This window comes from Ranitomeya imitator, chromosome 1 (genome assembly GCF_032444005.1).
Source record: "Ranitomeya imitator isolate aRanImi1 chromosome 1, aRanImi1.pri, whole genome shotgun sequence".
NCBI classification, from domain to species: Eukaryota; Metazoa; Chordata; class Amphibia; order Anura; family Dendrobatidae; genus Ranitomeya; species Ranitomeya imitator.
Window position 1 is genome coordinate 767,361,237 of NC_091282.1, and position 26,000 is coordinate 767,387,236.

The following is a 26,000-nucleotide window of genomic DNA, read 5'->3' on the forward strand; positions in this document are numbered from 1 at the left end:
AAAAATTGGTCTCAGAACTTCTCTTTTCCCTCTATTGAGAAGCATTAGTACTTTGGGCCTCCAGTACTGTTATGAACTGGTGATTTAGAACCACAATGGACCTGGTGGTTAAGAGCACTGAAAATGACCTGATAGTTACTAATAACATAGGACGAGCTCTGAGACGTGGGAACTCTGCTGACCGCAATCCCTAATCCTATCACACAACACTAGAGGTAGCCGTGGAGCGCTCCTGACCAGACCTAGGTGCCTCGGGCACAGCCTGAGAAACTAGCTAGCCCTGAAGATAGAAAAATAAGCCTACCTTGCCTCAGAGAAATTCCCCAAAGGAAAAGGCAGCCCCCCACATATAATGACTGTGAGTAAAGATGAAAATACAAACACAGAGATTAAATAGATTTTAGCAAAGTGAGGCCCGACTTACTGAATAGACCGAGGATAGGAAAGATAGCTTTGCGGTCAGCACAAAAACCTACAAACAACCACGCAGAGGGCGCAAAAAGACCCTCCGCACCGACTAACGGTACGGAGGTGCTCCCTCTGCGTCCCAGAGCTTCCAGCAAGCAAAACAAACCAATATAGCAAGCTGGACAGAAAAAATAGCAAACAAAAGTAACACAAGCAGAACTTAGCTTATGCAGGGCAGACAGGCCACAAGAACGATCCAGGAGAGAGCAAGACCAATACTGGAACATTGACTGGAGGCCAGGAACAAAGAACTAGGTGGAGTTAAATAGAGCAGCACCTAACGACTTAACCTCGTCACCTGAGGAAGGAAACTCAGAAGCCGCAGCCCCACTCACATCCACCAAAGGAAGCTCATGGACAGAACCAGCCGAAGTACCACTCATGACCACAGGAGGGAGCCTGACCACAGAATTCACAACAGAAGGCATCAAAACTATGAATTAACACATGTGGAATTATATACTTAACAAAAAAGTGTGAAGCAACTGAAATTATGTCTTATATTCTAGGTTCTTCAAAGTAGCCACCTTTTGCTTTGATGACTGCTTTGCACGCTCTTGGCATTCTCTTGATGAGCTTCAAGAGGTAGTCACCGGGAATGGTCTTCCAACAATCTTGAAGTTGTTCCCAGAGATGCTTAGCACTTGTTGGCCCTTTTGCCTTCACGCTGCAGTCCAGCTCACCCCAAACCATCTCGATTGGGTTCAGGTGTGGTGACTGTGGAGGCCAGGTCATCTGGCGTAGCACCCCATCACTCTCCTTCTTGGTCAAATAGCCCTTACACAACCTGGAGGTGTGTTTGGGGTCATTGTCCTGTTGAAAAATAAATGATGGTCCAACTAAACGCAAACCGGATGGGAATAGCATGCCGCTGCAAGATGCTGTGGTAGCCATGCTGGTTCAGTATGCCTTCAATCTACTATATAATTGTCTAAGGGTCACTTCCGTCTGTCTGTCTTTCTTTCTGTCTGTCCCGGAAATCCCGTGTCGCTGATTGGTCGTGGCCGTCAGTGTCTGTGCTATATACTACGTAGCTGGGCAATATACTACGTGACTGAGCAATATACTACGTGGCTGGGCAATATACTACGTGTCTGTGCTATATACTACGTTGCTGGGCAATATACTACGTGGCTGTGCTATATACTACGTGGCTGTGCAATAAATAAACTACGTGGCTGGGCAATATACTACGTGGCAATTTGAACCACGCATCGCTAATTGTTCGCAGTCGGCCGAATCCTGTGTGTAAATTGCATTATTCTGAAAATTTTGTAAGTAAACTACATACAGATTCTAGAATACCCTGGTAGTAAAATTATTTAACCCCTTCAGATCGATTTACATCGTGGGACATGACTGTACGGCGGATAGGTATGGGATATTGTTGCTTTTTTATTTTCCTTTTTCTTCAGATGACAAGGGTCATCAGTTGGATTGAAAGTACAATAAAGATACTAAAACCAAATGTGTATTTATTTCATTAAAATACTTTATTCATAATGTGTTTTTTAACCCTTTATTAATATAGGATTAATAATGGATAGGTGTCTTACTGACATCTCTCCATTATTAACCTGGCTTAATGTCACCTTACAATAGCAAGGTGACATTAACCCCTTATTACCCCATATCCCACCGCTACTCGGGAGTGGGAAGAGAGAGGCTAAGTGCCGGAATAAGCGCATCTTACAGATGTGCCTTTTCTGGGGTGGCTGGGGGCAGATGTTTTTAGCCGGGGGGAGGGCAATAACCATGGTCCCTCTCTAGGCTATTACTATATGCCTTCAGTCACTGGCTTTCCCACTCTGGCAGAGAAAATTACGCGGGAGCCCACGCAAGTTTTTTCTGTGATTTAACCCTTTACTTTAACAGCTAGAGCTCCCAAATTTTGCACACAGACACTTTTTACATTATTAGTGAAGAATATGTAAAAAATAAGGGATATGAAATGGTTTACTGTATGTAACCATGTCTCATATCCTGTTGGGTTTGATAAGGAGATAGCAAAAGCCGGCAATTGCATTACTGGCTTTTATGCTATCTAGCTCTGTATTAAATATATATACAGTGGGGCAAAAAAGTATTTAGTCAGTCAGCAATAGTGCAAGTTCCACCACTTAAAAAGATGAGAGGCGTCTGTAATTTACATCATAGGTAGACCTCAACTATGGGAGACAAACTGAGAAAAAAAAATCCAGAAAATCACATTGTCTGTTTTTTTAACATTTTATTTGCATATTATGGTGGAAAATAAGTATTTGGTCAGAAACAAACAATCAAGATTTCTGGCTCTCAGAGACCTGTAACTTCTTCTTTAAGAGTCTCCTCTTTCCTCCACTCATTACCTGTAGTAATGGCACCTGTTTAAACTTGATATCAGTATAAAAAGACACCTGTGCACACCCTCAAACAGTCTGACTCCAAACTCCACTATGGTGAAGACCAAAGAGCTGTCAAAGGACACCAGAAACAAAATTGTAGCCCTGCACCAGGCTGGGAAGACTGAATCTGCAATAGCCAACCAGCTTGGAGTGAAGAAATCAACAGTGGGAGCAATAATTAGAAAATGGAAGACATACAAGACCACTGATAATCTCCCTCGATCTGGGGCTCCACGCAAACTCCCACCCCGTGGGGTCAGAATGATCACAAGAACGGTGAGCAAAAATCCCAGAACCACGCGGGGGGACCTAGTGAATGAACTGCAGAGAGCTGGGACCAATGTAACAAGGCCTACCATAAGTAACACACTACGCCACCATGGACTCAGATCCTGCAGTGCCAGACGTGTCCCACTGCTTAAACCAGTACATGTCCGGGCCCGTCTGAAGTTTGCTAGAGAGCATTTGGATGATCCAGAGGAGTTTTGGGAGAATGTCCTATGGTCTGATGAAACCAAACTGGAACTGTTTGGTAGAAACACAACTTGTCGTGTTTGGAGGAAAAAGAATACTGAGTTGCATCCATCAAACACCATACCTACTGTAAAGCATGGTGGTGGAAACATCATGCTTTGGGGCTGTTTCTCTGCAAAGGGGCCAGGATGACTGATCCGGGTACATGAAAGAATGAATGGGGCCATGTATCGTGAGATTTTGAGTGCAAACCTCCTTCCATCAGCAAGGGCATTGAAGATGAAACGTGGCTGGGTCTTTCAACATGACAATGATCCAAAGCACACCGCCAGGGCAACGAAGGAGTGGCTTCGTAAGAAGCATTTCAAGGTCCTGGAGTGGCCTAGCCAGTCTCCAGATCTCAACCCTATAGAAAACCTTTGGAGGGAGTTGAAAGTCCGTGTTGCCAAGCGAAAAGCCAAAAACATCACTGCTCTAGAGGAGATCTGCATGAAGGAATGGGCCAACATACCAACAACAGTGTGTGGCAACCTTGTGAAGACTTACAGAAAACGTTTGACCTCTGTCATTGACAACAAAGGATATATTACAAAGTATTGAGATGAAATTTTGTTTCTGACGACCAAATACTTATTTTCCACCTTAATATGCAAATAAAATGTTTAAAAAACAGACAATGTGATTTTCTGGTTTTTTTTTCTCAGTTTGTCTCCCATAGTTGAGGTCTACCTATGATGTAAATTACAGACGCCTCTCATCTTTTTAAGTGGTGGAACTTGCACTATTGCTGACTGACTAAATACTTTTTTGCCCCACTGTATATATATATATATATATATATATATATATATATATATATATATATATATATATACAGTTAGGGCCAGAAATATTTGGACAGTGACACAAGTTTTGTTATTTTAGCTGTTTACAAAAACATGTTCAGAAATACAATTATATATATAATATGGGCTGAAAATGCACACTCCCAGCTGCAATATGATAGTTTCCACATCCAAATCGGAGAAAGGGTTTAGGAATCATAGCTCTGTAATGCATAGCGTCCTCTTTTTCAAGGGACCAAAAGTAATTGGACAATGGACTCTAAGGGCTGCAATTAACTCTGAAGGCGTCTCCCTCGTTAACCTGTAATCAATGAAGTAGTTAAAAGGTCAGGGGTGGATTCCAGGTGTGTGGTTTTGCATTTGGAAGCTGTTGCTGTGAGCAGACAACATGCGGTCAAAGGAACTCTCAATTGAGGTGAAGCAGAACATCCTGAGGCTGAAAAAAAAGAAAAAATCCATCAGAGAGATAGCAGACATGCTTGGAGTAGCAAAATCAACAGTTGGGTACATTCTGAGAAAAAAGGAATTGACTGGTGAGCTTGGGAACTCAAAAAGGCCTGGGCGTCCACGGATGACAACAGTGGTGGATGATCGCCGCATACTTAATTTGGTGAAGAAGAACCCGTTCACAACATCAACTGAAGTCCAGAACACTCTCAGTGAAGTAGGTGTATCTGTCTCTAAGTCAACAGTAAAGAGAAGACTCCATGACAGTAAATACAAAGGGTTCACATCTAGATGCAAACCATTCATCAATACCAAAAATAGACAGGCCAGAGTTAAATTTGCAGAAAAACACCTCAAGAAGCCAGCTCAGTTCTGGAAAAGTATTCTATGGACAGATGAGACAAAGATCAACCTGTACCAGAATGATGGGAAGAAAAAAGTTTGGAGAAGAAAGGGAACGGCACATGATCCAAGGCACACCACATCCTCTGTAAAACATGGTGGAGGCAACGTGATGGCATGGGCATGCAAGGCTTTCAATGGCACTGGGTCACTTGTGTTTATTGATGACATAAGAGCAGACAAGAGTAGCCGGATGAATTCTGAAGTGTACCGGGATATACTTTCAGCCCAGATTCAGCCAAATGCTGCAAAGTTGATTGGACGGCGCTTCATAGTACAGATGGACAATGACCCCAAGCATACATCCAAAGCTACCCAGGAATTCATGAGTGCCAAAAAGTGGAACATTCTGCAATGGCCAAGTCAATCTCCAGATCTAAACCCAATTGAGCATGCATTTCACTTGCTCAAATGCAGACTTAAGACGGAAAGACCCACAAACAAGCAAGACCTGAAGGCTGCGGCTGTAAAGGCCTGGCAAAGCATTAAGAAGGAGGAAACCCAGCGGTTGGTGATGTCCATGGGTTCCAGACTTAAGGCAGTGATTGCCTCCAAAGGATTTGCAACAAAATATTGAAAATAAAAATATTTTGTTTGGGTTATGTTTATTTGTCCAATTACTTTTGACCTCCTAAAATGTGGAGTGTTTGTAAAGAAATGTGTACAATTCCTACATTTTCTATCAGATATTTTTGTTCAACCCTTCAAATTAAACGTTACAATCTGCACTTGAATTCTGTTGTAGAGGTTTCATTTCAAATCCAATGTGGTGGCATGCAGACCCCAAATCGCGAAAATTGTGTCACTGTCCAAATATTTCTGGCCCTAACTGTATATATATATATATATATGTGTGTGTGTGTCAATGACATATATATATATATATATATATATATATATAAAAATATATACCTATTCTATGTGCAGACATATACTGTATTTTAGCTATTCTATTGTAACCTGTCAGTGTGATTTTACTGTACACAGCACTGAATTGCTGGCTTTTCTATAGAACACCGCTGCGTATTTCTCGCAAGTCACACTGATGGTCCCCATGTGTAATCCGTATTTTTCTCGCCCCCATAGACTTTCATTGGTGGATTTTTGCGCAATACGCTGACAAACGCAGCATGCTGTGATTTTCTCAGCCCGTAAAATACGACCGAGGAATATACGGCAGATAGGAGCTGCCCCATAGAGAATCATTGGTCCGTGTGCAGTGCGTTGTTTTTGCACCTCTCGCTTGTCCGTAAAATTTTCTAGTGTGACCCCGGCCTTAAGACTCCAGAGCTCAAATCAAAATTCTACTCTTTCTATTGCTGTAGAATTAGTAACAATTAGGGATAACTGAAGCAGTATCTATCACACTTTTAGGGTATGTTCACACGTTCAGGATTTCCATCCTTTTTTTTTCCTGACTGTTTTTTAAAAAACTGCAGCTCTTGGCAGAAAACGCAGGTCCTTTTTTTGGTCCTTTTTTGGTCCGTTTTTGATGCGTTTTTTGATGCGTTTTTTGATGCGTTTTTTTGATGCAGTTTTCTAGCCAGAGTCTGTGTGTTTTCTAGGAATTTTTTTAGGGTTAAAATGGCTGAAAATACCCTAACCCTAACCCTACCCCTACCCCTACCCCTAACCCTACCCCTAACCCTACCCCTAACCCTAACTCTACCCCTAACCCTACCCCTAACCCTAACCCTACCCCTAACCCTACCCCTACCCCTATTCTAACCTTAGTGAAAAAAAAAAAAAAAAAATTCTTTATTTTTTTTATTGTCCCTACCTATGGGGGTGACAAAGGGGGGGGGGTGTCATTTACTATTTTTTTATTTTGATCACTGAGATAGGTTATATCTCAGTGATCAAAATGCACTTTGGAACGAATCTGCCGGCCGGCAGATTCGGCGGGCGCACTGCGCATGCGCCCGCCATTTTGCAAGATGGCGGCGCCCAGGGAGAAGACGGCCGGACGGACACCGGGACGCCGGGTGAGTATAAGGGGGGGAGATTAGGGCACGGGGGGGGCATCAGAGCACTGGGGGGGGGCATCGGAGCACTGGGGGGGGGGCATCGGAGCACGGGGGGGCGGGATCGGAACACGGGGGGGGCAGCCACACTCCGCCCACGCACTTCCGCCCGCTCCCCGCACTTCCTGCTGCAGCGGTTCTGCACATCAAACCGCAGTAAAACCCGCAGATATATTTTTGATCTGCGGGTTTTACTGCGGTTTGGACCTCACAATGGAGGTCTATGGGTGCAGAACCGCTGCGGCTCCGGAAAAAGAATTGACATGCTCCTTCTTTTTTCCGGGAGCTATTCAGCGCGTCTTTTTTTTTACAATTTCCGGACCATGTGCACAGTGTGTCCTGTTTTCCATAGGGTACAGTGTACTGTACCCTGCATGGAAAACAGCTGCGGAACCGCAGCGGCAAAACCGCCGCGGTTCCGCGGTAAAAAACGCACTGTGTGAACATGGCCTTAAAGCAAAGAATGATAATAAAGCAAGAAGGAAACAAATGTTGCCATTCCCAATCTCCATGCTGACTGTTACCAGTGCAGAATAATGGAACTTAAATGGGAACCATGTACTGACATGTGTGATTGGAGGGGAAATTGGATTTCCGCAAAATACAAAAGTTTTATTTGTTCGACCAAAGATGGAGAAAGTTTATTTCAGAAAATGCCTCCACAGTCCAGGAAACTGTCACAGAAAAAGAGCGAGATCTATGGAGATCCGAGCAGCCTGGAGGCGTCCATTGTCCATTACTGACCTCCGGCCTTTCCTGCGTTCACGCTGTAATCCCAGGACGTCGCTAGCTCCGGACACCCCATGGCAAAGCCAAATATGTGAAAAACATTGGGAAACACTCCAGTATTGTGTGAAGGCCCCTCTGCAGCATCCTAAATACAGGTGCATCTCACAAAACTAGAATATCATCAAATAATGTATTTATTTCAGTTCTTCGATACAAATAGTGAAACTCATATTATATAGAGTCACTACAATCAGAGTGATCTATTTCACGTGTTTATTTCTATTAATGTTGATGATTATGGCTTACAGCCAATGAAAACCCAAATGTCATTATCTCAGTAACTTAGAATACTGTATAACACCAGCTTGAAAAATGATTGTAAAATCTGAAATGTTGGCCTACTGAAATGTATGTTCAGTAAATGCACTCAGTACTTGGTCTGGGTTCCTTTTGCATAAATTACTGCATCAGTGCGGCGAGGCATGGAGGCGATCAGCCTGTGGCACTGCTGAGGGGTTATGGAAGCCCAGGTTGCTTTGAGAGCAGTCTATGAACGCACAAAACATCTCACTATTAGTATCCCACTTGCTTGTTTCACCTCCTTGTGCAATCATCTGATTGGCCGCTAGGTTGGCGCAGGCGCAATAGACTATATTAGTGCATGATTCCTAATGAGTGCGTCCTAAAGCCATTGTGCTAAGCATGTAAAGGGGAGCATGCTTGGTGTACAGGGAGCCTGCTCGGTGTAAGGGTAGCATGCTCGGTGTACGGGGAGCATGCTCGGTGTAAGAGGAGCATGTTCTGTGTATGGGAAAAATGCTCAGTGTAAGAGGAGAATGCTCGGTAGACGGGGAGCATGTTCAGCGTTTGGGGAGCATTCTTGATATACGGGAAGCATGAGCGGTGTACAGAGAGTATGTTAGGTGTACTGGGAGCATGCTTTGTGTACAGTGAGCATGCTTAGTGTACAGTGAGCATGCTTGGTGTAAGGGCAACATGCTCGGTGTACAGAGAGCATGCTCGGTGTACAAGGAACATGCTCAGTGCACGGGAAGCATGCTAGGTGCACGGGGAGCATGCTCAATGTATGGGGAGCATTCTCAGTGTAAGGGGAGCATGCTCCGTGTAAGGGGAACATGCTCGGTGTACGGGGAGCATGCTCAATGTATGTGGAGCATACTCGGTGTAATAAGAGCATGCTTGGTGTAAGAGGAGCATGCCCAGTGTAAGAGGAGCATGCCCGATGTATGGGAAGCATACGGGGAGCATGTTCGGTGCACGGGGAGTATGTTCAATGTACGGGAAGCATGCTCGGTGTACGGGAAGCATACTCAGTGTACGGGGAGCATGCTCGGTGTAAAGGGAGCAAACTTGGTATACGGGGAGCATGCTCGGTGTACGGGGAGCATGCTCGGTGTACGGGGAGCATGCTCGGTGTAAGGGGAGCATGCTCGGTGTAAGGGGAGCATGCTCGGTTTAAAGGGAGCAAGCTTGGTATACAGTGAACATGCTGGGTGTACGGGTAATATGCTCGGTGTATGGGGAGCATGTTCGGTGTATGGGGAGCATGCTCGGTGTAAAGGGAGCAAGCTTGGTATACAGGGAATATGATGGGTGTACGGGTAACATGCTCGGTGTATGGGGAGCATGTTCGGTGTATGGGGAGCATGCTCGGTATATGGGGAACATGCTCGATTTAAGGGTAGCATGCTCACTAAAAGGGGGCATGCTCAGTGTAAAAGGAGCATGCTCGGTGTAAGGGTAACATGCTCAGTGCAAAGTTATCATGCCCGGTGGAAGGGGAGCATGCTCGGATATTCTTTTTCTACATTCTATGGACCTATTTTCATCAGTCCAGGCTCTGTGTGTCATGTGTTTTGCATGCAAAAAAACAAACAAAAAAAATAAGAGTTTTGCAAAGCAATTCCTAAAAACCGTTCCAAGAAAATCGGACAGCATATGGATGGCATCCAAAAACTGCCATTTTTGTTCATAAGCAGGAAGACCTTCAGTCTGCAAATTAAACTGGGTAAATTCTGGTTCCATTCAGAATATGGATGTGTGTTCTGTCCATGGAAAAAACGAACGTGAGAAGAGGCCCAGGACGCAAGTATTCGCGGTGACTGACTCCAGCACTGTCATTGTCCGTCCTCATATCAAACTCAATAGCTGGCAGCGGCCCGCTCCCCACATCTGTCCAGAAGTTACAGAATTCAATCCCCCCTCTATTGTGGGATGAAGCACCGACGCGCTACATTCTGAAGACACAACATGACTCCGACATCAAGAGCCGCTGGTGGGATGGGACAATGTGTGCAGAATTAGGCGGCAAAGGACGAGTGGATGGGACATGTCAGAAGACAGCTGACGTCTGAGAACAATATCGTGGGGTTAAGACGTGGGCACAAAGCTGTGGGGGATGGAGATACGGGGGGAAATTTGGAGAAAAGCAGCAGTAGGGCACCTCCATTAAATTCATGTTGCTATGATACAGGAATGATGAGGAGGTCGTCTCCTCACCATCTGCTGCATTCAGTCCACCCCATAAACAATCTGGAAAGTTACAGACTCATAGAAGTCCTGACAATTATAAAATCCGGAAAAAGTCAATACATTTCCCAAACTAAAATGCACCATAAGGTAAAACAGAGTAAACAAAACTTAGAGCAGTAGCTAAACTAAACGTCACTCAGAAAAGGTATAGAGCAATGAAAATCACAAAGTATTAAAGGGATTCTGTCACCCCAATTTTTGCCTATAAGCTAAGGCCACCGCCATCAGGGGCTTATCAACAGCATTCTATAATGCTGTAGATAAGCCCCCGATGTATCCTGAAAGGAAAGAAAACAGGTTATATTATACTCACCCGGGGCGGTCCGATGCGGTCTGGTCCGGTGGGTGCAGTACTTTGCTCTGCCGTCAACAGGGCAAATCAGTACACCTGCGCCGGAGCCGCGACAGGAAGCAAAGAAGAGGACGTCATCGCATGAAGATGGGAGGCGCCGGACCCAGACCTGGGTGAGTAGGTTACATTGGGGGTTTATCTACAGCATTACAGAATGCTGTAGATAAGCCCCTGATGGCGGTGGCCTTAAGGTACCGTTACACTAAACGACTTACCAACGATCACGACCAGCGATACGACCTGGCCGTGATCGTTGGTAAGTCGTTGTATGGTCGCTGGGGAGCTGTCACACAGACCGCTCTCTCCAGCGACCAACGATCAGGGGAAAGACTTCGGCATCATTGAAACTGTCTTCAACGATGCCGAAGTCCCCTTGTAGCACCCGGGTAACCAGGGTAAACATCGGGTTACTAAGTGCAGGGCCTCGCTTAGTAACCCGATATTTACCCTGGTTACCATTGTAAAAGTAAAAAAAAAAAAACACTACATACTCACATTCCTGTCACGTCCCCCAGTGTCAGCTTCCCTGCACTGACACAGTCAGTGCGTGAAGCTGACGCCGGGGGACGTGACAGGAATGTGAGTATGTACTGTGTTGTTTTTTTTTTTTTAACTTTTACAATGGTAACCAGAGTAAATATCGGGTTACTAAGCGCGGCCCTGCGCTTAGTAACCCGATGTTTACCCTGGTTACCAGTGAACACATCGCTGGATCGGCGTCACACACGCCGATTCAGCGATGACAACGGGTGATCAGCGACCAAAAAAAGGTCCTGATCATTCCCAGCGACCAACGATCTCCCAGCAGGGGCCTGATCGTTGGTCGCTGTCACGCATAACGATTTTGTTAACGATATCATTGCTACGTCACAAAAAGCAACTATATCGTTAACGAAATCGTTATGTGTGAAGGTACCTTTAGCTTATAGGTGAATTTTGGGGTGACAGATTCCCTTTAAAGAATAAAGCTCCGATAATAGTGCCCCTATGTACAGGGATATAACTACTATAATACTGCCCCTATTTAGAAGAATATAACTACTATAATACTGCTCCTATGTACAAGAATATAACTACTATAATACTGTCCTCAGCGTTCAGACTCTAGTAGGGTTCCTCTTTTCTTCCAGTGTCGGTGCTCATCTTGTCTGTACACTCTGTCTGGTACAGCAGAATCACTTGAATGATGCATAGCTGCAATACCATGCACAGCCTACAGACAAGAGTGACGCAGTTCATTCTCAGAAAAAAAAAAGAATGTGATTTTCTCTGTTAATCTTGTACAGAATACAGCACAGATGTGAACATCTATAGACACCGTGATCATTAGACATAGGCCACAGTCACACTAGCAGTGTTTGGTCAGTATTTTACCTCAGTATTTGTAGCCAAAACCAGGAGTGGGTGATAAATGCAGAAGTGGTGCATGTGTTTCTATTATACTTTTCCTCTAATTGTTCCACTCCTGGTTTTGGCTACAAATACTGAGGTAAAATACTGATCAAATACTGAACATATGAACGTGGCCTTACACAATCCCTCTGCCGAAGATGGCAATCAGGGGCTTCAGATGGCAGGACATATAGCCGCTGAATCTCCGGGGCCAGCGCCGCTGCATTATAGCCTTCCCCTGACCGGCACGGAGGGATCAGCTCATCTATCTGAACGTACCCAGCACAATGCAGCATTCTTTGACCCCGGAGATTGGAATTGCTTCATTTATAAACACGTTCAGCCGTCCGTCTGCATCTAAATCATTTCTGCCCCGATTCGCTCACAAGTGCCTGATGAGCCGCCATGGCTCCGGTCCCGCTGCACAGTCTACTGCAATAATAGCTCTGCTCCTAAGTGGCTCGGCCCTCGGGCCGGCACAGTGACCTGATTCCCGGAGCCGGGCAATTAGTGACAATATAAGGGCCGCTGACTGCAGAAGAGAGAATACATACAGGGCATACGGGAGCCTTCAATGTGGGCGGGGCTTAAGTGATTTAAAGGGTATGTCCATCTATGAAAAATAGGAACGATGTTTATGAATTGACAAGTCACTTATCCTGTACCGATATAGCAATAATGTGAAGGATAAGAAAAGTACACAGAACAGTGAGTGCAGCTCTGGAGTGTAATACAGGATGTAACTCAGGATCAGTAATGTAATGTATGTACACTGTGACTGCACCAGCAGAATAGTGAGTGCAGCTCTGGGGTATAATACAGGATATAACTCAGGATCTGTAATGTAATGTATGTACACAGTGACTGCACCAGCAGAATAGTGAATGCAGCTCTGGGGTATAATACAGGATATAACTCAGGATCAGTAATGTAATGTATGTACACACTGACTGCACCAGCAGAATAATGAGTGCAGCTCCGGAATATAATACGGGATATAACTCAGGATCTGTAATGTAATGTATGTACACAGTGACTGCACCAGCAGAATAGTGAGTGCAGCTCTGAGGTATAATACAGGTCAGGATGTAGCTCAGTACCAGTACAGGAAAAGTAATGTAATGTATGTACACAGTAACTGTACCAGCAGAATAGTGAGTGCAACTCTGGAGTATAATCCAGCATGTAACTCAGGATCAGTAATGTAATGTATGTACACAGTGACTGCACCAGCAGAATAGTGAGTGCAGCTCTGGAGTATAATACAGGATGTAACTCAGGATCAGTAATGTAATGTATGTACACAGTGACTGCACCAGCAGAATAGTGAGTGCAGCTCTGGAGTATAATACAGGATGTAACTCAGGATCAGTAATGTAATGTATGTACACAGTGACTGTACCAGCAGAATAGTGAGTGCAACTCTGCAGTATAATACAGGATGTAACTCAGGATCAGTACAGGATCAGTAATGTAATGTATGTACACAGTGACTGTACCAGCAGAATAGTGAGTGCAGCTCTGGAGTATAATATAGGATGTAACTCGGGATCAGTAATGTAATGTATGTACACAGTGACTGTACCAGCAGAATAGCGAGTGCAGCTCTGGGATATAATACAGGATGTAACTCAGGATCAGTAATGTAATGTATGTACACTGTGACTCCACCAGCAGAATAGCGAGTGCACCTCTGGAGTATAATACAGCATGTAACTCAGGATCAGTACAGGATCAGTAATGTAATGTATGTATACAGTGACTCCACCAGCAGAATAGTGAGTGCAGCACTGGAGTATAATACAGGATGTAACTCAGGATCAGTAATGTAATGTATGTATACAGTGACTCCACCTGCAGAATAGTGAGTACAGCTCTAGAGTATAATACAGGATGTAACTCAGGATCAGTAAGGTATGTACACAGTGACTGCACCAGCAGAATAGTGAGTGCAGCTCTGGAGTATAATACAGGATGTAACTCAGGATCAGTAAGGTATGTACACAGTGACTGCACCTGCAGAATAGTGAGTGCAGCTCTGGAGTATAATACAGGATGTAACTCAGGATCAGTAATGTAATGTATGTACACAGTGACTGCACCAGCAGAATAGTGAGTGCAGCTCTGGAGTATAATACAGGATGTAACTCAGGATCAGTAATGTAATGTATGTATACAGTGACTCCACCAGCAGAATAGTGAGTGCAGCACTGGAGTATAATACAGGATGTAACTCAGGATCAGTAATGTAATGTATGTATACAGTGACTCCACCTGCAGAATAGTGAGTACAGCTCTAGAGTATAATACAGGATGTAACTCAGGATCAGTAAGGTATGTACACAGTGACTGCACCAGCAGAATAGTGAGTGCAGCTCTGGAGTATAATACAGGATGTAACTCAGGATCAGTAAGGTATGTACACAGTGACTGCACCTGCAGAATAGTGAGTGCAGCTCTGGAGTATAATACAGGATGTAACTCAGGATCAGTAATGTAATGTATGTACACAGTGACTGCACCAGCAGAATAGTGAGTGCAGCTCTGGAGTATAATACAGGATGTAACTCAGGATCAGTAATGTAATGTATGTACACAGTGACTTCACCAGCAGAATAGTGAGTGCAGCTCTGGAGTATAATACAGGATGTAACTCAGGATCAGTAATGTATGTACACAGTGACTGCACCAGCAGAATAGTGAGTGCAGCTCTGGAGTATAATACAGGATGTAACTCAGGATCAGTAATGTAATGTATGTACACAGTGACTCCACCAGCAGAATAGTGAGTGCAGCACTGGAGTATAATACAGGATGTAACTCAGGATCAGTAATGTAATGTACGTACACAGTGACTTCACCAGCAGAATAGTGAGTGCAGCTCTGGAGTATAATACAGGATGTAACTCAGGATCAGTAATGTATGTACACAGTGACTGCACCAGCAGAATAGTGAGTGCAGCTCTGGAGTATAATACAGGATGTAACTCAGGATCAGTAATGTAATGTATGTACACAGTGACTCCACCAGCAGAATAGTGAGTGCAGCACTGGAGTATAATACAGGATGTAACTCAGGATCAGTAATGTAATGTACGTACACAGTGACTTCACCAGCAGAATAGTGAGTGCAGCACTGGAGGATAATACAGGATGTAACTCAGGATCAGTAATGTAATGTATGTACACAGTGACTGCACCAGCAGAATAGTGAATGCAGCTCCGGAATATAATACAGGATATAACTCAGGATCTGTAATGTAATGTATGTTCACGGCGACTCCAGCAGTGGCCCCACATACCACATTCCTACTCCTTGGATCCACAAAATATACATATTATATATATAATATGCACCTGTTACTGTAGTGTTTTTTGCTATTTATCCCTCCAAAATCTCCAATACGTGCCGTAGCTCAAGAAAACATGTATTCCCCAAGCATACTGTCAGTTGTAGCAGAGCTGAATGTGCTATTTAAGATTTGTACTATTACTGCAACTTACAAAACGCAAAAACAGCCATGAAATCACTGGGAATGAAGTTTAATGACAAACTCATCTCTACTACATCTGCCTGCAATGACCCCTGATGCTTCATTGGAACAGTTTTTGCAGTCCATAGAGAAGACCACCAGCCACAGGCCTTGCTGTCAGTCAGGAGTGCATTATCCAGGTAAGGTCAGATGTAGCAGAGCTCAATGGGATTCATTAGACCAGAAGGGAATGCGGCATACAGTCTTAGGCTACTTTCACACTGGCGTTTTTTTAATACGTCGCAATGCGTCGTTTAGGGGAAAAAACGCATCCTGCAAAGTTGTCTGCAAGATGCGTTTTTGCCCCATAGAGTAACATTAGCGACGCATTGCGACACATTGACACACGTCAATGTCGCAACGTCGTGCGACGGTTTCGCCGTGTTGTGGCGGACCGCCGGGAGCAAAAAACGTTACATGTAAGGTTTTTTGCTGCCGACGGTCCGCTTTTTCCGACCGCGCATGCGTGGCCGGTACTCCGCCCCCACCTCCCCGCACCTCACAATGGGGCAGCGGATGCGCCGGAGAAATGAATCCGCTGCCTCCGTTGTGAGACGCTTTCGCTGCTTGCGTCGGTGCACCGCAACGTCGCATAGCGACGTGCAGTGCACGACGCAAGTGTGAAAGAAGCCTTAAGCCAAATACAACCACAAAAAGGGGAAAAAACTAATTCAGCTCTGCTACATCTGTAAAGGAAGGAGGCAAGGCGATCAATTCAATGCATGCAATAACTGACGCTGAGACTGATCCACAGGAGCGCGAGGGGGCAACGTATTTCAATTATCACCTAGGCATACATTTCCCTGCCGCTGTGGTGAAGGGTGGGCTGCAGGGGGGATATTTTACATGCGACTACACTGCGTCTTTCCTGCTGCCACCACGAGCGCAGAGACCACGGATCAGATCCCGCTTATGGGACGATCATCTGCTTCACATGAACGCTGCGCACACAATTGCCTCTCTGCTTCTAATGTGACCCCACACCCCCCCCCCCCCCCCGGTAGTGACTGAAGATACGAAGCTCCGGTGTGAGAGGCCGAGGACGAGACCGCCATAGGGTCAGTGACAAGCCAAGAGGAATGCAGTGAATTATTCCTGTCACTCATGTAAATCCCCCAACACTACAGACGGCCAGATGCCACATCCAATCCACGGGAGCGAGCGCAGAAGTGAGGATATCAGGGGCACTGTCCCTGCATACCCCCTATACATGTATACCCCGGAGGGGAGGATGGCGGGATAGATGGATACATAGATAGATAGATAGATAGATAGATAGATAGATAGATAGATAATAGATAGATAATAGATAATTGATAGATAAATGATAGATAGATAATAAATATAAAATAGATAGATAGATGATAGATAGATAGATAGATAGATAGATAGATAGATAGATAGATAGATAGATAGATAGATATGGGATAGATAGATAGATAGATAGATAGATAGATAGATAGATAGATAGATATGGGATAGATAGATAGATAATAGACAGATAGATAGATAGATAGATAGAAAAGAGATATAGATAATAGATAGATGATAGATAGATAATACATATAGATAATAGATAGATAGGAGATAGATGATAGATAGATAGATAATAAATAGAAAATAGATATAGATAATAGATAATAGATAGAAAATAGATATAGATAATAGATAGATTGATAATAGATGATAGATAGATAATAAATAGATAATAGATAAACTCCTTGTAGCGATGAAGCCTCAGGGGGATGACACAATTTGGCCTCGGCTCCGTGGTCCCCTCGCCAGGACGCAGACACTCACCCCTAAGTCCTTCTCTGTGCAGTATGAATTATTCATGGCGCCCCCTCTGTTTCCCCCCATGAATCGCAGGGTGCACGGCTGGAGAGAGCGCGGTCACTGACTGGACGTGGTCAGACGTGGCTCCTGTTTTCCTCTTTTCTATTCTCTGGATGAGGAAATCGCTCACAGTGCACTTCCCTCACTGAATCTTAGGATGGCTTGTGGTCATACATGTCTGCTATGTGGCTGATTATTATAGCTAGCCCACCCCCTGCTGTGCGGCTCCTTACCCCCCACCCTATGCTGCTGACACATTCCTCCAGGCCCCCTCCCCCAGCCTTCCCATAGATGAGTCTGTATCCGGCGATGCCAATGGCAGGGGCATCCCCCACCTCACACATTGCTTGGCACCAGCACTGATGACTCTTATGTAGCACAGGGGCCCAGCTGGATCTCACCCTCTATAGCGCCCCCTGGAGGTCCTGCACTAATATGACCTATAGCGTACAAAATGCAGTGTCACTGGTGGGCTTCCAATGTCGCCCCTCTCCAGGGCCGCTCACACACTGGGGATGCTGACAGTCTCTGCCAGTCCTGCCATTCACCCGACACTTGTGCTCAGTAGTTGTGTGCAACTAGAGGGGGCCCCAAAGCAAAAATCTACCCGTGGCCCCCAGCTGTAGTTGGCTCATACAACAGATAGATGCAGGGTGGGGCATCATCCCCATCATCTTTACATGCTGTGATTGCAGGTTCATGACGGAATATGGCTAAACTTTGCCGGCCCCCAGGGGCCCCATAACTGCAACCTCTCCACTGCTCATGGGCTTAACACTGAACCATACCGTGTCCACATGCAGCATGCCAGCTCTTGGGCACCACATGAAGGACCATGGCATGGCAGCAGTGCCTCATGAGCTCTTGGGTACCACATGAAGGACCATGGTGTGCCAGCAGTGCCTCATGAGCTCTTGGGTACCACATGAAAGACCATGGTGTGCCAGCAGTGCCTCATGAGCTCTTGGGTACCACATGAAGGACCATGGTGTGCCAGCAGTGCCTCATGAGCTCTTGGATAACACATGAAGGACCATGGTGTGCCAGCAGTGCCTCATGAGCTCTTGGGTAACACATGAAGGACCATGGTGTGCCAACAGTGCCTCATGAGCTCTTGGGTACCACATGAAAGACCATGGTGTGCCAGCAGTGCCTCATGAGCTCTTGGGTACCACATGAAGGACCATGGTGTGCCAGCAGTGCCTCATGAGCTCTTGGGTACCACATGAAGGACCATGGTGTGCCAGCAGTGCCTCATGAGCTCTTTGGTACCACATGAAGGACCATGGTGTGCCAACAGTGCCTCATGAGCTCTTGGGTACCACATGAAGGGCCATAGTGTGTCAGCAGTGTCTCATGAGCTCTTGGGTACCACATGAAAGACCATGGTGTGCCAGCAGTGCCCCACGAGCTCTTGGGTACCACATGAAGGACCGTGGTGTGCCAGCAGTTCCCCATGAGCTCTTGGGTAGCACATGAAGGACCATGGTGTGCCAGCAGTGCCCCACGAGCTCTTGGGTAGCACATGAAGGACCATGGTGTGCCAGCAGAGCCCTATGAGCTCTTGGGTACCACATGAAGGGCCATGGTGTGCCAGCAGTGCCCTATGAGCTCTTGGGTAGCACATGAAGGACCATGGTGTGCCAGCAGTGCCTCATGAGCTCTTGGGTACCACATGAAGGACCATGGTGTGCCAGCAGTGCCTCATGAGCTCTTGGGTACCACATGAAGGACCATGGTGTGCCAGCAGTGCCTCATGAGCTCTTGGGTACCACATGAAGGACCATGGTGTGCCAGCAGTGCCCCATGAGCTCTTTGGTACCACATGAAGGACCATGGTGTGCCAGCAGTGCCTCATGAGCTCTTGGGTACCGCACGAAGGACCATGGTGTGCCAACAGTGCCTCATGAGCTCTTGGGTACCACATGAAGGACCATGGCATGGCAGCAGTGCCCCATGAGCTCTTTGGTACCACATGAAGGACCATGGTGTGCCAGCAGTGCCCCACAAGCTTTTGGGTACCAAATGAAGGACCATGGTGTGCCAGCAGTGCCCCACGAGCTCTTGGGTACCACATAAAGGACCATGGTGTGCCAGCAGTTGGGTACCACATGAAGGACCATGGTGTGCCAGCAGTTGGGTACCACATGAAGGACCATGGTGTGCCAGCAGTGCCTCATGAGCTCTTGGATACCACATGAAGGACCATGGTGTGCCAGCAGTGCCTCATGAGCTCTTGGGTACCACACGAAGGACCATGGTGTGCCAACAGTGCCTCATGAGCTCTTGGGTACCACATGAAGGACCATGGCATGGCAGCAGTGCCCCATGAGCTCTTTGGTACCACATGAAGGACCATGGTGTGAGAGCAGTGCCCCACAAGCTCTTGGGTACCACATGAAGGACCATGGTGTGCCAGCAGTGCCTCATGAGCTCTTGGGTAGCACATGAAGGACCATGGTGTGCCAACAGTGCCTCATGAGCTCTTGGGTACCACATGAAGGACCATGGTGTGCCAGCAGTGCCTCATGAGCTCTTGGGTACCACATGAAGGACCATGGTGTGCCAGCAGTGCCCCACGAGCTCTTGGGTACCACATGAAGGACCATGGTGTGCCAGCAGTTGGGTACCACATGAAGGACCATGGTGTGCCAGCAGTGCCCCACAAGCTCTTGGGTACCACATGAAGGACCATGGTGTGCCAGCAGTTGGGTACCACATGAAGGACCATGGTGTGCCAGCAGTTGGGTACCACATGAAGGATCATGGTGTGCCAGCAGTGCCCCACAAGCTCTTGGGTACCACATGAAGGACCATGGTGTGCCAGCAGTTGGGTACCACATGAAGGACCATGGTGTGCCAGCAGTTGGGTACCACATGAAGGACCATGGTGTGCCAGCAGTTGGGTACCACATGAAGGACCATGGTGTGCCAGCAGTGCCCCACGAGCTCTTGGGTACCACATGAAGGACCATGGTGTGCCAGCAGTGCCTCATGAGCTATTGGGTACCACATGAAGGACCATGGTGTGCCAGCAGTGCCTCATGAGCTATTGGGTACCACATGAAGGACCATGGTGTGCCAGCAGTGCCCCACGAGCTCTTGGGTACCACATGAAGGACCATGGTGTGCCAGCAGTGCCTCATGAGCTATTGGGTACCACATGAAGGACCATGGTGTGCCAGCAGTGCCTCATGAGCTATTGGGTACCACATGAAGGACCATGGTGTGCCAGCAGTGCCCCACAAGCTTTTGGGTACCAAATGAAGGACCATGGTGTGCCAGCAGTGCCCCACGAGCTCTTGGGTACCACATAAAGGACCATGGTGTGCCAGCAGTTGGGTACCACATGAAGGACCATGGTGTGCCAGCAGTTGGGTACCACATGAAGGACCATGGTGTGCCAGCAGTGCCTCATGAGCTCTTGGATACCACATGAAGGACCATGGTGTGCCAGCAGTGCCTCATGAGCTCTTGGGTACCACACGAAGGACCATGGTGTGCCAACAGTGCCTCATGAGCTCTTGGGTACCACATGAAGGACCATGGCATGGCAGCAGTGCCCCATGAGCTCTTTGGTACCACATGAAGGACCATGGTGTGAGAGCAGTGCCCCACAAGCTCTTGGGTACCACATGAAGGACCATGGTGTGCCAGCAGTGCCTCATGAGCTCTTGGGTAGCACATGAAGGACCATGGTGTGCCAACAGTGCCTCATGAGCTCTTGGGTACCACATGAAGGACCATGGTGTGCCAGCAGTGCCTCATGAGCTCTTGGGTACCACATGAAGGACCATGGTGTGCCAGCAGTGCCCCACGAGCTCTTGGGTACCACATGAAGGACCATGGTGTGCCAGCAGTTGGGTACCACATGAAGGACCATGGTGTGCCAGCAGTGCCCCACAAGCTCTTGGGTACCACATGAAGGACCATGGTGTGCCAGCAGTTGGGTACCACATGAAGGACCATGGTGTGCCAGCAGTTGGGTACCACATGAAGGATCATGGTGTGCCAGCAGTGCCCCACAAGCTCTTGGGTACCACATGAAGGACCATGGTGTGCCAGCAGTTGGGTACCACATGAAGGACCATGGTGTGCCAGCAGTTGGGTACCACATGAAGGACCATGGTGTGCCAGCAGTTGGGTACCACATGAAGGACCATGGTGTGCCAGCAGTGCCCCACGAGCTCTTGGGTACCACATGAAGGACCATGGTGTGCCAGCAGTGCCTCATGAGCTATTGGGTACCACATGAAGGATCATGGTGTGCCAGCAGTGCCTCATGAGCTATTGGGTACCACATGAAGGACCATGGTGTGCCAGCAGTGCCCCACGAGCTCTTGGGTACTACATGAAGGACCATGGTGTGCCAGCAGTGCCTCATGAGCTATTGGGTACCACATGAAGGACCATGGTGTGCCAGCAGTGCCTCATGAGCTATTGGGTACCACATGAAGGACCATGGTGTGCCAGCAGAGCCCTATGAGCTCTTGGGGACCCCAATCCTTGGCCCAGCCCCCTCACCTTGTGCAGCTTCCACATGGCCCCCAGCGCCTTGACCTCGTGGCTGCTGTGCTTGCCCTCCTCCAGGCACTGGTAGCACACTGGCATCTTGCACTGCACGCAGTACATGCTGTGGTTCTCCAGCTCGTGGTCGGTGCAGGTGGAGATCTTGCGGGGGCTCAGCCGGCGGCTCACCCTGCCCTGTGCGGGCGGCAGCAGGCGATGCTTGGCCAGCGGTCCCCGGGGCGGGTGGCAGCGCAGGCGGCAGGGCTCGCAGTAGAACACGTCGCACTGCTCGCACATCACCGTGGCCTCCTTGGGGCTCTTCTCGCACAGCTGGCACCGCAGCGCCGCCGCCTTGCTCTGCTGGTAGCGCTCGATCACCCCCTCCAGCACCCGGTTCTTGGCGAAGCCGCGGAGACCCCGCTCGTCCAGCAGCAGGGAGCGGTGGCACTGCGGGCAGGTCAGGCACTGGTTGCGGGCGGGAGGCAGCAGCGCCCCGGAGGAGTGGTGGTGCGGCAGGTGCGGGGCCGGCATGCTCGGAGGGAACACCCGCACTCCGTTGGGGGACTTCTGGCAGGGGGTGGTGGGGGCGCTGGCGAAGCCTCCGTACGAGCCGTAGCCGCTGTCCGCCTCGCTGTACAGGCTCATCTTATCCAGGTCCAGGTAGTCGTAGTCGGACAGACCCGACGCCCGGCGGCTCTGCGGGGATTCCGAGTCCGGCGTCTGCACCAGGATGTTGCGGGCACAGGACAGGCACAAGCTGTGGGAGCATGGCAAGATGATGGGCTCCCGGTAGAAGGAGCCGCACACGGGACACTTCAATTCTTCCTCCATCTCTTCCATATGTAGCCAGTCCGTCCGGTGCTGCAGCTGCAGCGACACTGCGGGGAGAAGCATCAGAACAGGGGAGGACACTCCCAACCTGCCGCGCTATTGGTGGGCTGCCGTCCTACGCTGATGTCTATTGGTTAGGTGAGGAGGTAGGGCGGTGCTAAGGATGCTGAGCCGCATCTGCCTCATCTTCAGGAAGAGTGATTGGTTTAACTCGTGTCAATCAGATGAGGGGGCGGAGCGAGAACATGCTCAGCAGCATCAGCACCCGCCCCTCCTCCCTCCGCTCCGCCGGCAGCTTCCATCCTCCGGCCCGGGCAGCGTTCCTGCAGGAAAGTCGCCCACACCGAGGGAGGAAGGCGAGGCGTCACCCTGCACCTGCAGAATACTGAGTGCAGCCCCTCCCTGCCCGGCATGAGGACTATCTGGCCATGGGACCCCCCTCACTAGCTGCCCTGCAAGCATAGCGATCACAGGGCCCCATAGCAACAGTTCGAGTTCAGCCCCCACATCTCTAACGAGGCTGAAGTTGGTTTCTAAGGCCATGTTCACACAGTGCGTTTTTTACCGCGGAACCGCGGCGGTTTTGCCACTGCGGTTCCGCAGCTGTTTTCCATGCAGGGTACAGTACACTGTACCCTATGGAAAACAGGACACACTGTGCACATGGTCCGGAAATTGTAAAAAAAAAGACGCGCTGAATAGCTCCCGGAAAAAAGAAGGAGCATGTCAATTCTTTTTCCGGAGCCGCAGCGGTTCTGCACCCATAGACCTCCATTGTGAGGTCCAAACCGCAGTAAAACCCGCAGATCAAAAATATATCTGCGGGTTTTACTGCGGTTTGATGTGCAGAACCGCTGCAGCAGGAAGTGCGGGGAGCGGGCGGAAGTGCGTGGGCGGAGTGTGGCTGCCCCCCCCGTGTTCCGATCCCGCCCCCCCGTGCTCCGATGCCCCCCCCCAGTGCTCCGATGCCCCCCCCCAGTGCTCTGATGCCCCCCCCGTGCCCTAATCTCCCCCCCTTATACTTACCCGGCGTCCCGGTGTCCGTCCGGCCGTCTTCTCCCTGGGCGCCGCCATCTTGCAAAATGGCGGGCGCATGCGCAGTGCGCCCGCCGAATCTGCCGGCCGGCAGATTCGTTCCAAAGTGCATTTTGATCACTGAGATATAACCTATCTCAGTGATCAAAATAAAAAAATAGTAAATGACACCCCCCCCCCTTTGTCACCCCCATAGGTAGGGACAATAAAAAAAATAAAGAATTTTTTTTTTTTTTTTTTTCACTAAGGTTAGAATAGGGGTAGGGGTAGGGTTAGGGGTAGGGTTAGGGGTAGGGTTAGGGTTAGGGGTAGGGTTAGGGGTAGGGTTAGGGTTAGGGGTAGGGTTAGGGTTAGGGGTAGGGTTAGGGGTAGGGTTAGGGGTAGGGTTAGGGGTAGGGGTAGGGTTAGGGTATTTTCAGCCATTTTAACCCTAAAAAAATTCCTAGAAAACACACAGACTCTGGCTAGAAAACTGCATCAAAAAAACGCATCAAAAAACGCATCAAAAAAGGACCAAAAAAGGACCAAAAAAAGGACCTGCGTTTTCTGCCAAGAGCTGCAGTTTTTTAAAAAACAGTCAGGAAAAAAAAAGGATGGAAATCCTGAACGTGTGAACATACCCTTATTCGGCAATTTTTTCTTTTCTGTTTTTTATAGGTTTAACAACAAATAATAAGCATCACAATAATAACAACACACAATGCAGTGAGGAGCCCTGATGTGACTATGCTTAAAAACGGCTACAAAAATAATAAAACTGGCACAAATATGGGCATCAAAGTGGGCACCAAAGAGCGCTGAAGAAAGGGTTAAATGCCTTTGGGCCACTGATCTCACACTGCAGACATATAGAACAGGGAGCCCCACATCCAAACCAGTTATTTCCAGCCTGACCCAAATGGGTTCTGGGTACCAGAACTGGCATCAAAGTGGGCAGACAGTCAATTCTTGCCATTTTAATAAGTAACTGATGTTTTTAAGGGGTTAAATGCCTTTGGGCCACTGATCTGACACTTAAAATTCACAGATAGTGATGCCCTGCATCAAACACAGGTCTCTTCAGCCTGGCCCAAATGGGTTCTGGGCACCAAAACTGGCATCAAAGTGGACAAACAGCCCATTTTCTCAGATTTGAATAAGTAACTGATGTTTTTAAGGGGTTAAATGCCTTTTGGCCACTGATACGACAATTAAAATACACAGATATTTATGCCCTGCATCAAATCCAGGTCCATCCAGCCTGGCCCAAATGGGTTCTGGGCACAATACGTGCATCAAATTGGGCAAACAGCCCATTTTCACAGATTTGAATAAGTAACTGATATTTTTAAGGGGTTAAATGCCTTTGGGCCACTGATACGACACTTAAAATTCACAGATATTTATGCCCTGCATCAAATCCAGGTCCATCCAGCCTGGCCCAAATGGGTTCTGGGCACCAGAACTGGCATCAAAGTGGGCAAACAGCTCATTTTCATAGATTTGAATAAGTAACTGATGTTTTTAAGGGGTTAAATGCCTTTTGGCCACTGATACGACAATTAAAATACACAGATATTTATGCCCTGCATCAAATCCAGGTCCATCCAGCCTGGCCCAAATGGGTTCTGGGCACCAGAACGTGCATCAAATTGGGCAAACAGCCCATTTTCACAGATTTGAATAAGTAACTGATATTTTTAAGGGGTTAAATGCCTTTGGGCCACTGATACGACACTTAAAATTCACAGATATTTATGCCCTGCATCAAATCCAGGTCCATCCAGCCTGGCCCAAATGGGTTCTGGGCACCAGAACTGGCATCAAAGTGGGCAAACAGCTCATTTTCATAGATTTGAATGAGTAACTGATGTTTTTAAGGGGTTAAATGCCTTTGGACCATTATTACGACACTTAAAATTCACAGACAGTAATGCCCTGCACCAAACCCAGGTCCCTTCAGCCTGGCCCAAATAGGTTCTGGGCACCAGAACTGGCATCAAAGTGGGCAAACAGACCATTTTCACAGATTTGAATAAGTAACTGATGTTTTTAAGGGGTTAAATGCCTTTTGGCCACTGATACGACAATTAAAATACACAGAAAGTGATGCCCTGCATCAAACCCAGGTCCTTTCAGCCTGGCACAAATGGGTTCTGGGCACCAGAACTGGCATCAAAGTGGGCAAACAGACCATTTTCACAGAT

At 47.6% G+C, this 26,000-nt stretch overlaps 1 protein-coding gene across 7 annotated transcripts in view; it reads right to left on the reverse strand.

The window, feature by feature from the left end:
• TRIM9 (tripartite motif containing 9) overlaps positions 1–22,820 on the reverse strand; it is a 111,972-nt gene extending 89,152 nt beyond the window's left edge. For all 7 annotated transcript variants that reach the window (XM_069735618.1, XM_069735611.1, XM_069735593.1 and 4 more), the window contains exon 1: positions 21,964–22,820. In XM_069735618.1, the coding sequence (XP_069591719.1) occupies positions 21,964–22,788 (825 nt within the window). In that variant the 5' untranslated portion in view covers positions 22,789–22,820. The remainder of the gene's footprint in view (positions 1–21,963) is intronic.
• Between the last annotated feature and the right edge of the window lie 3,180 nt (positions 22,821–26,000).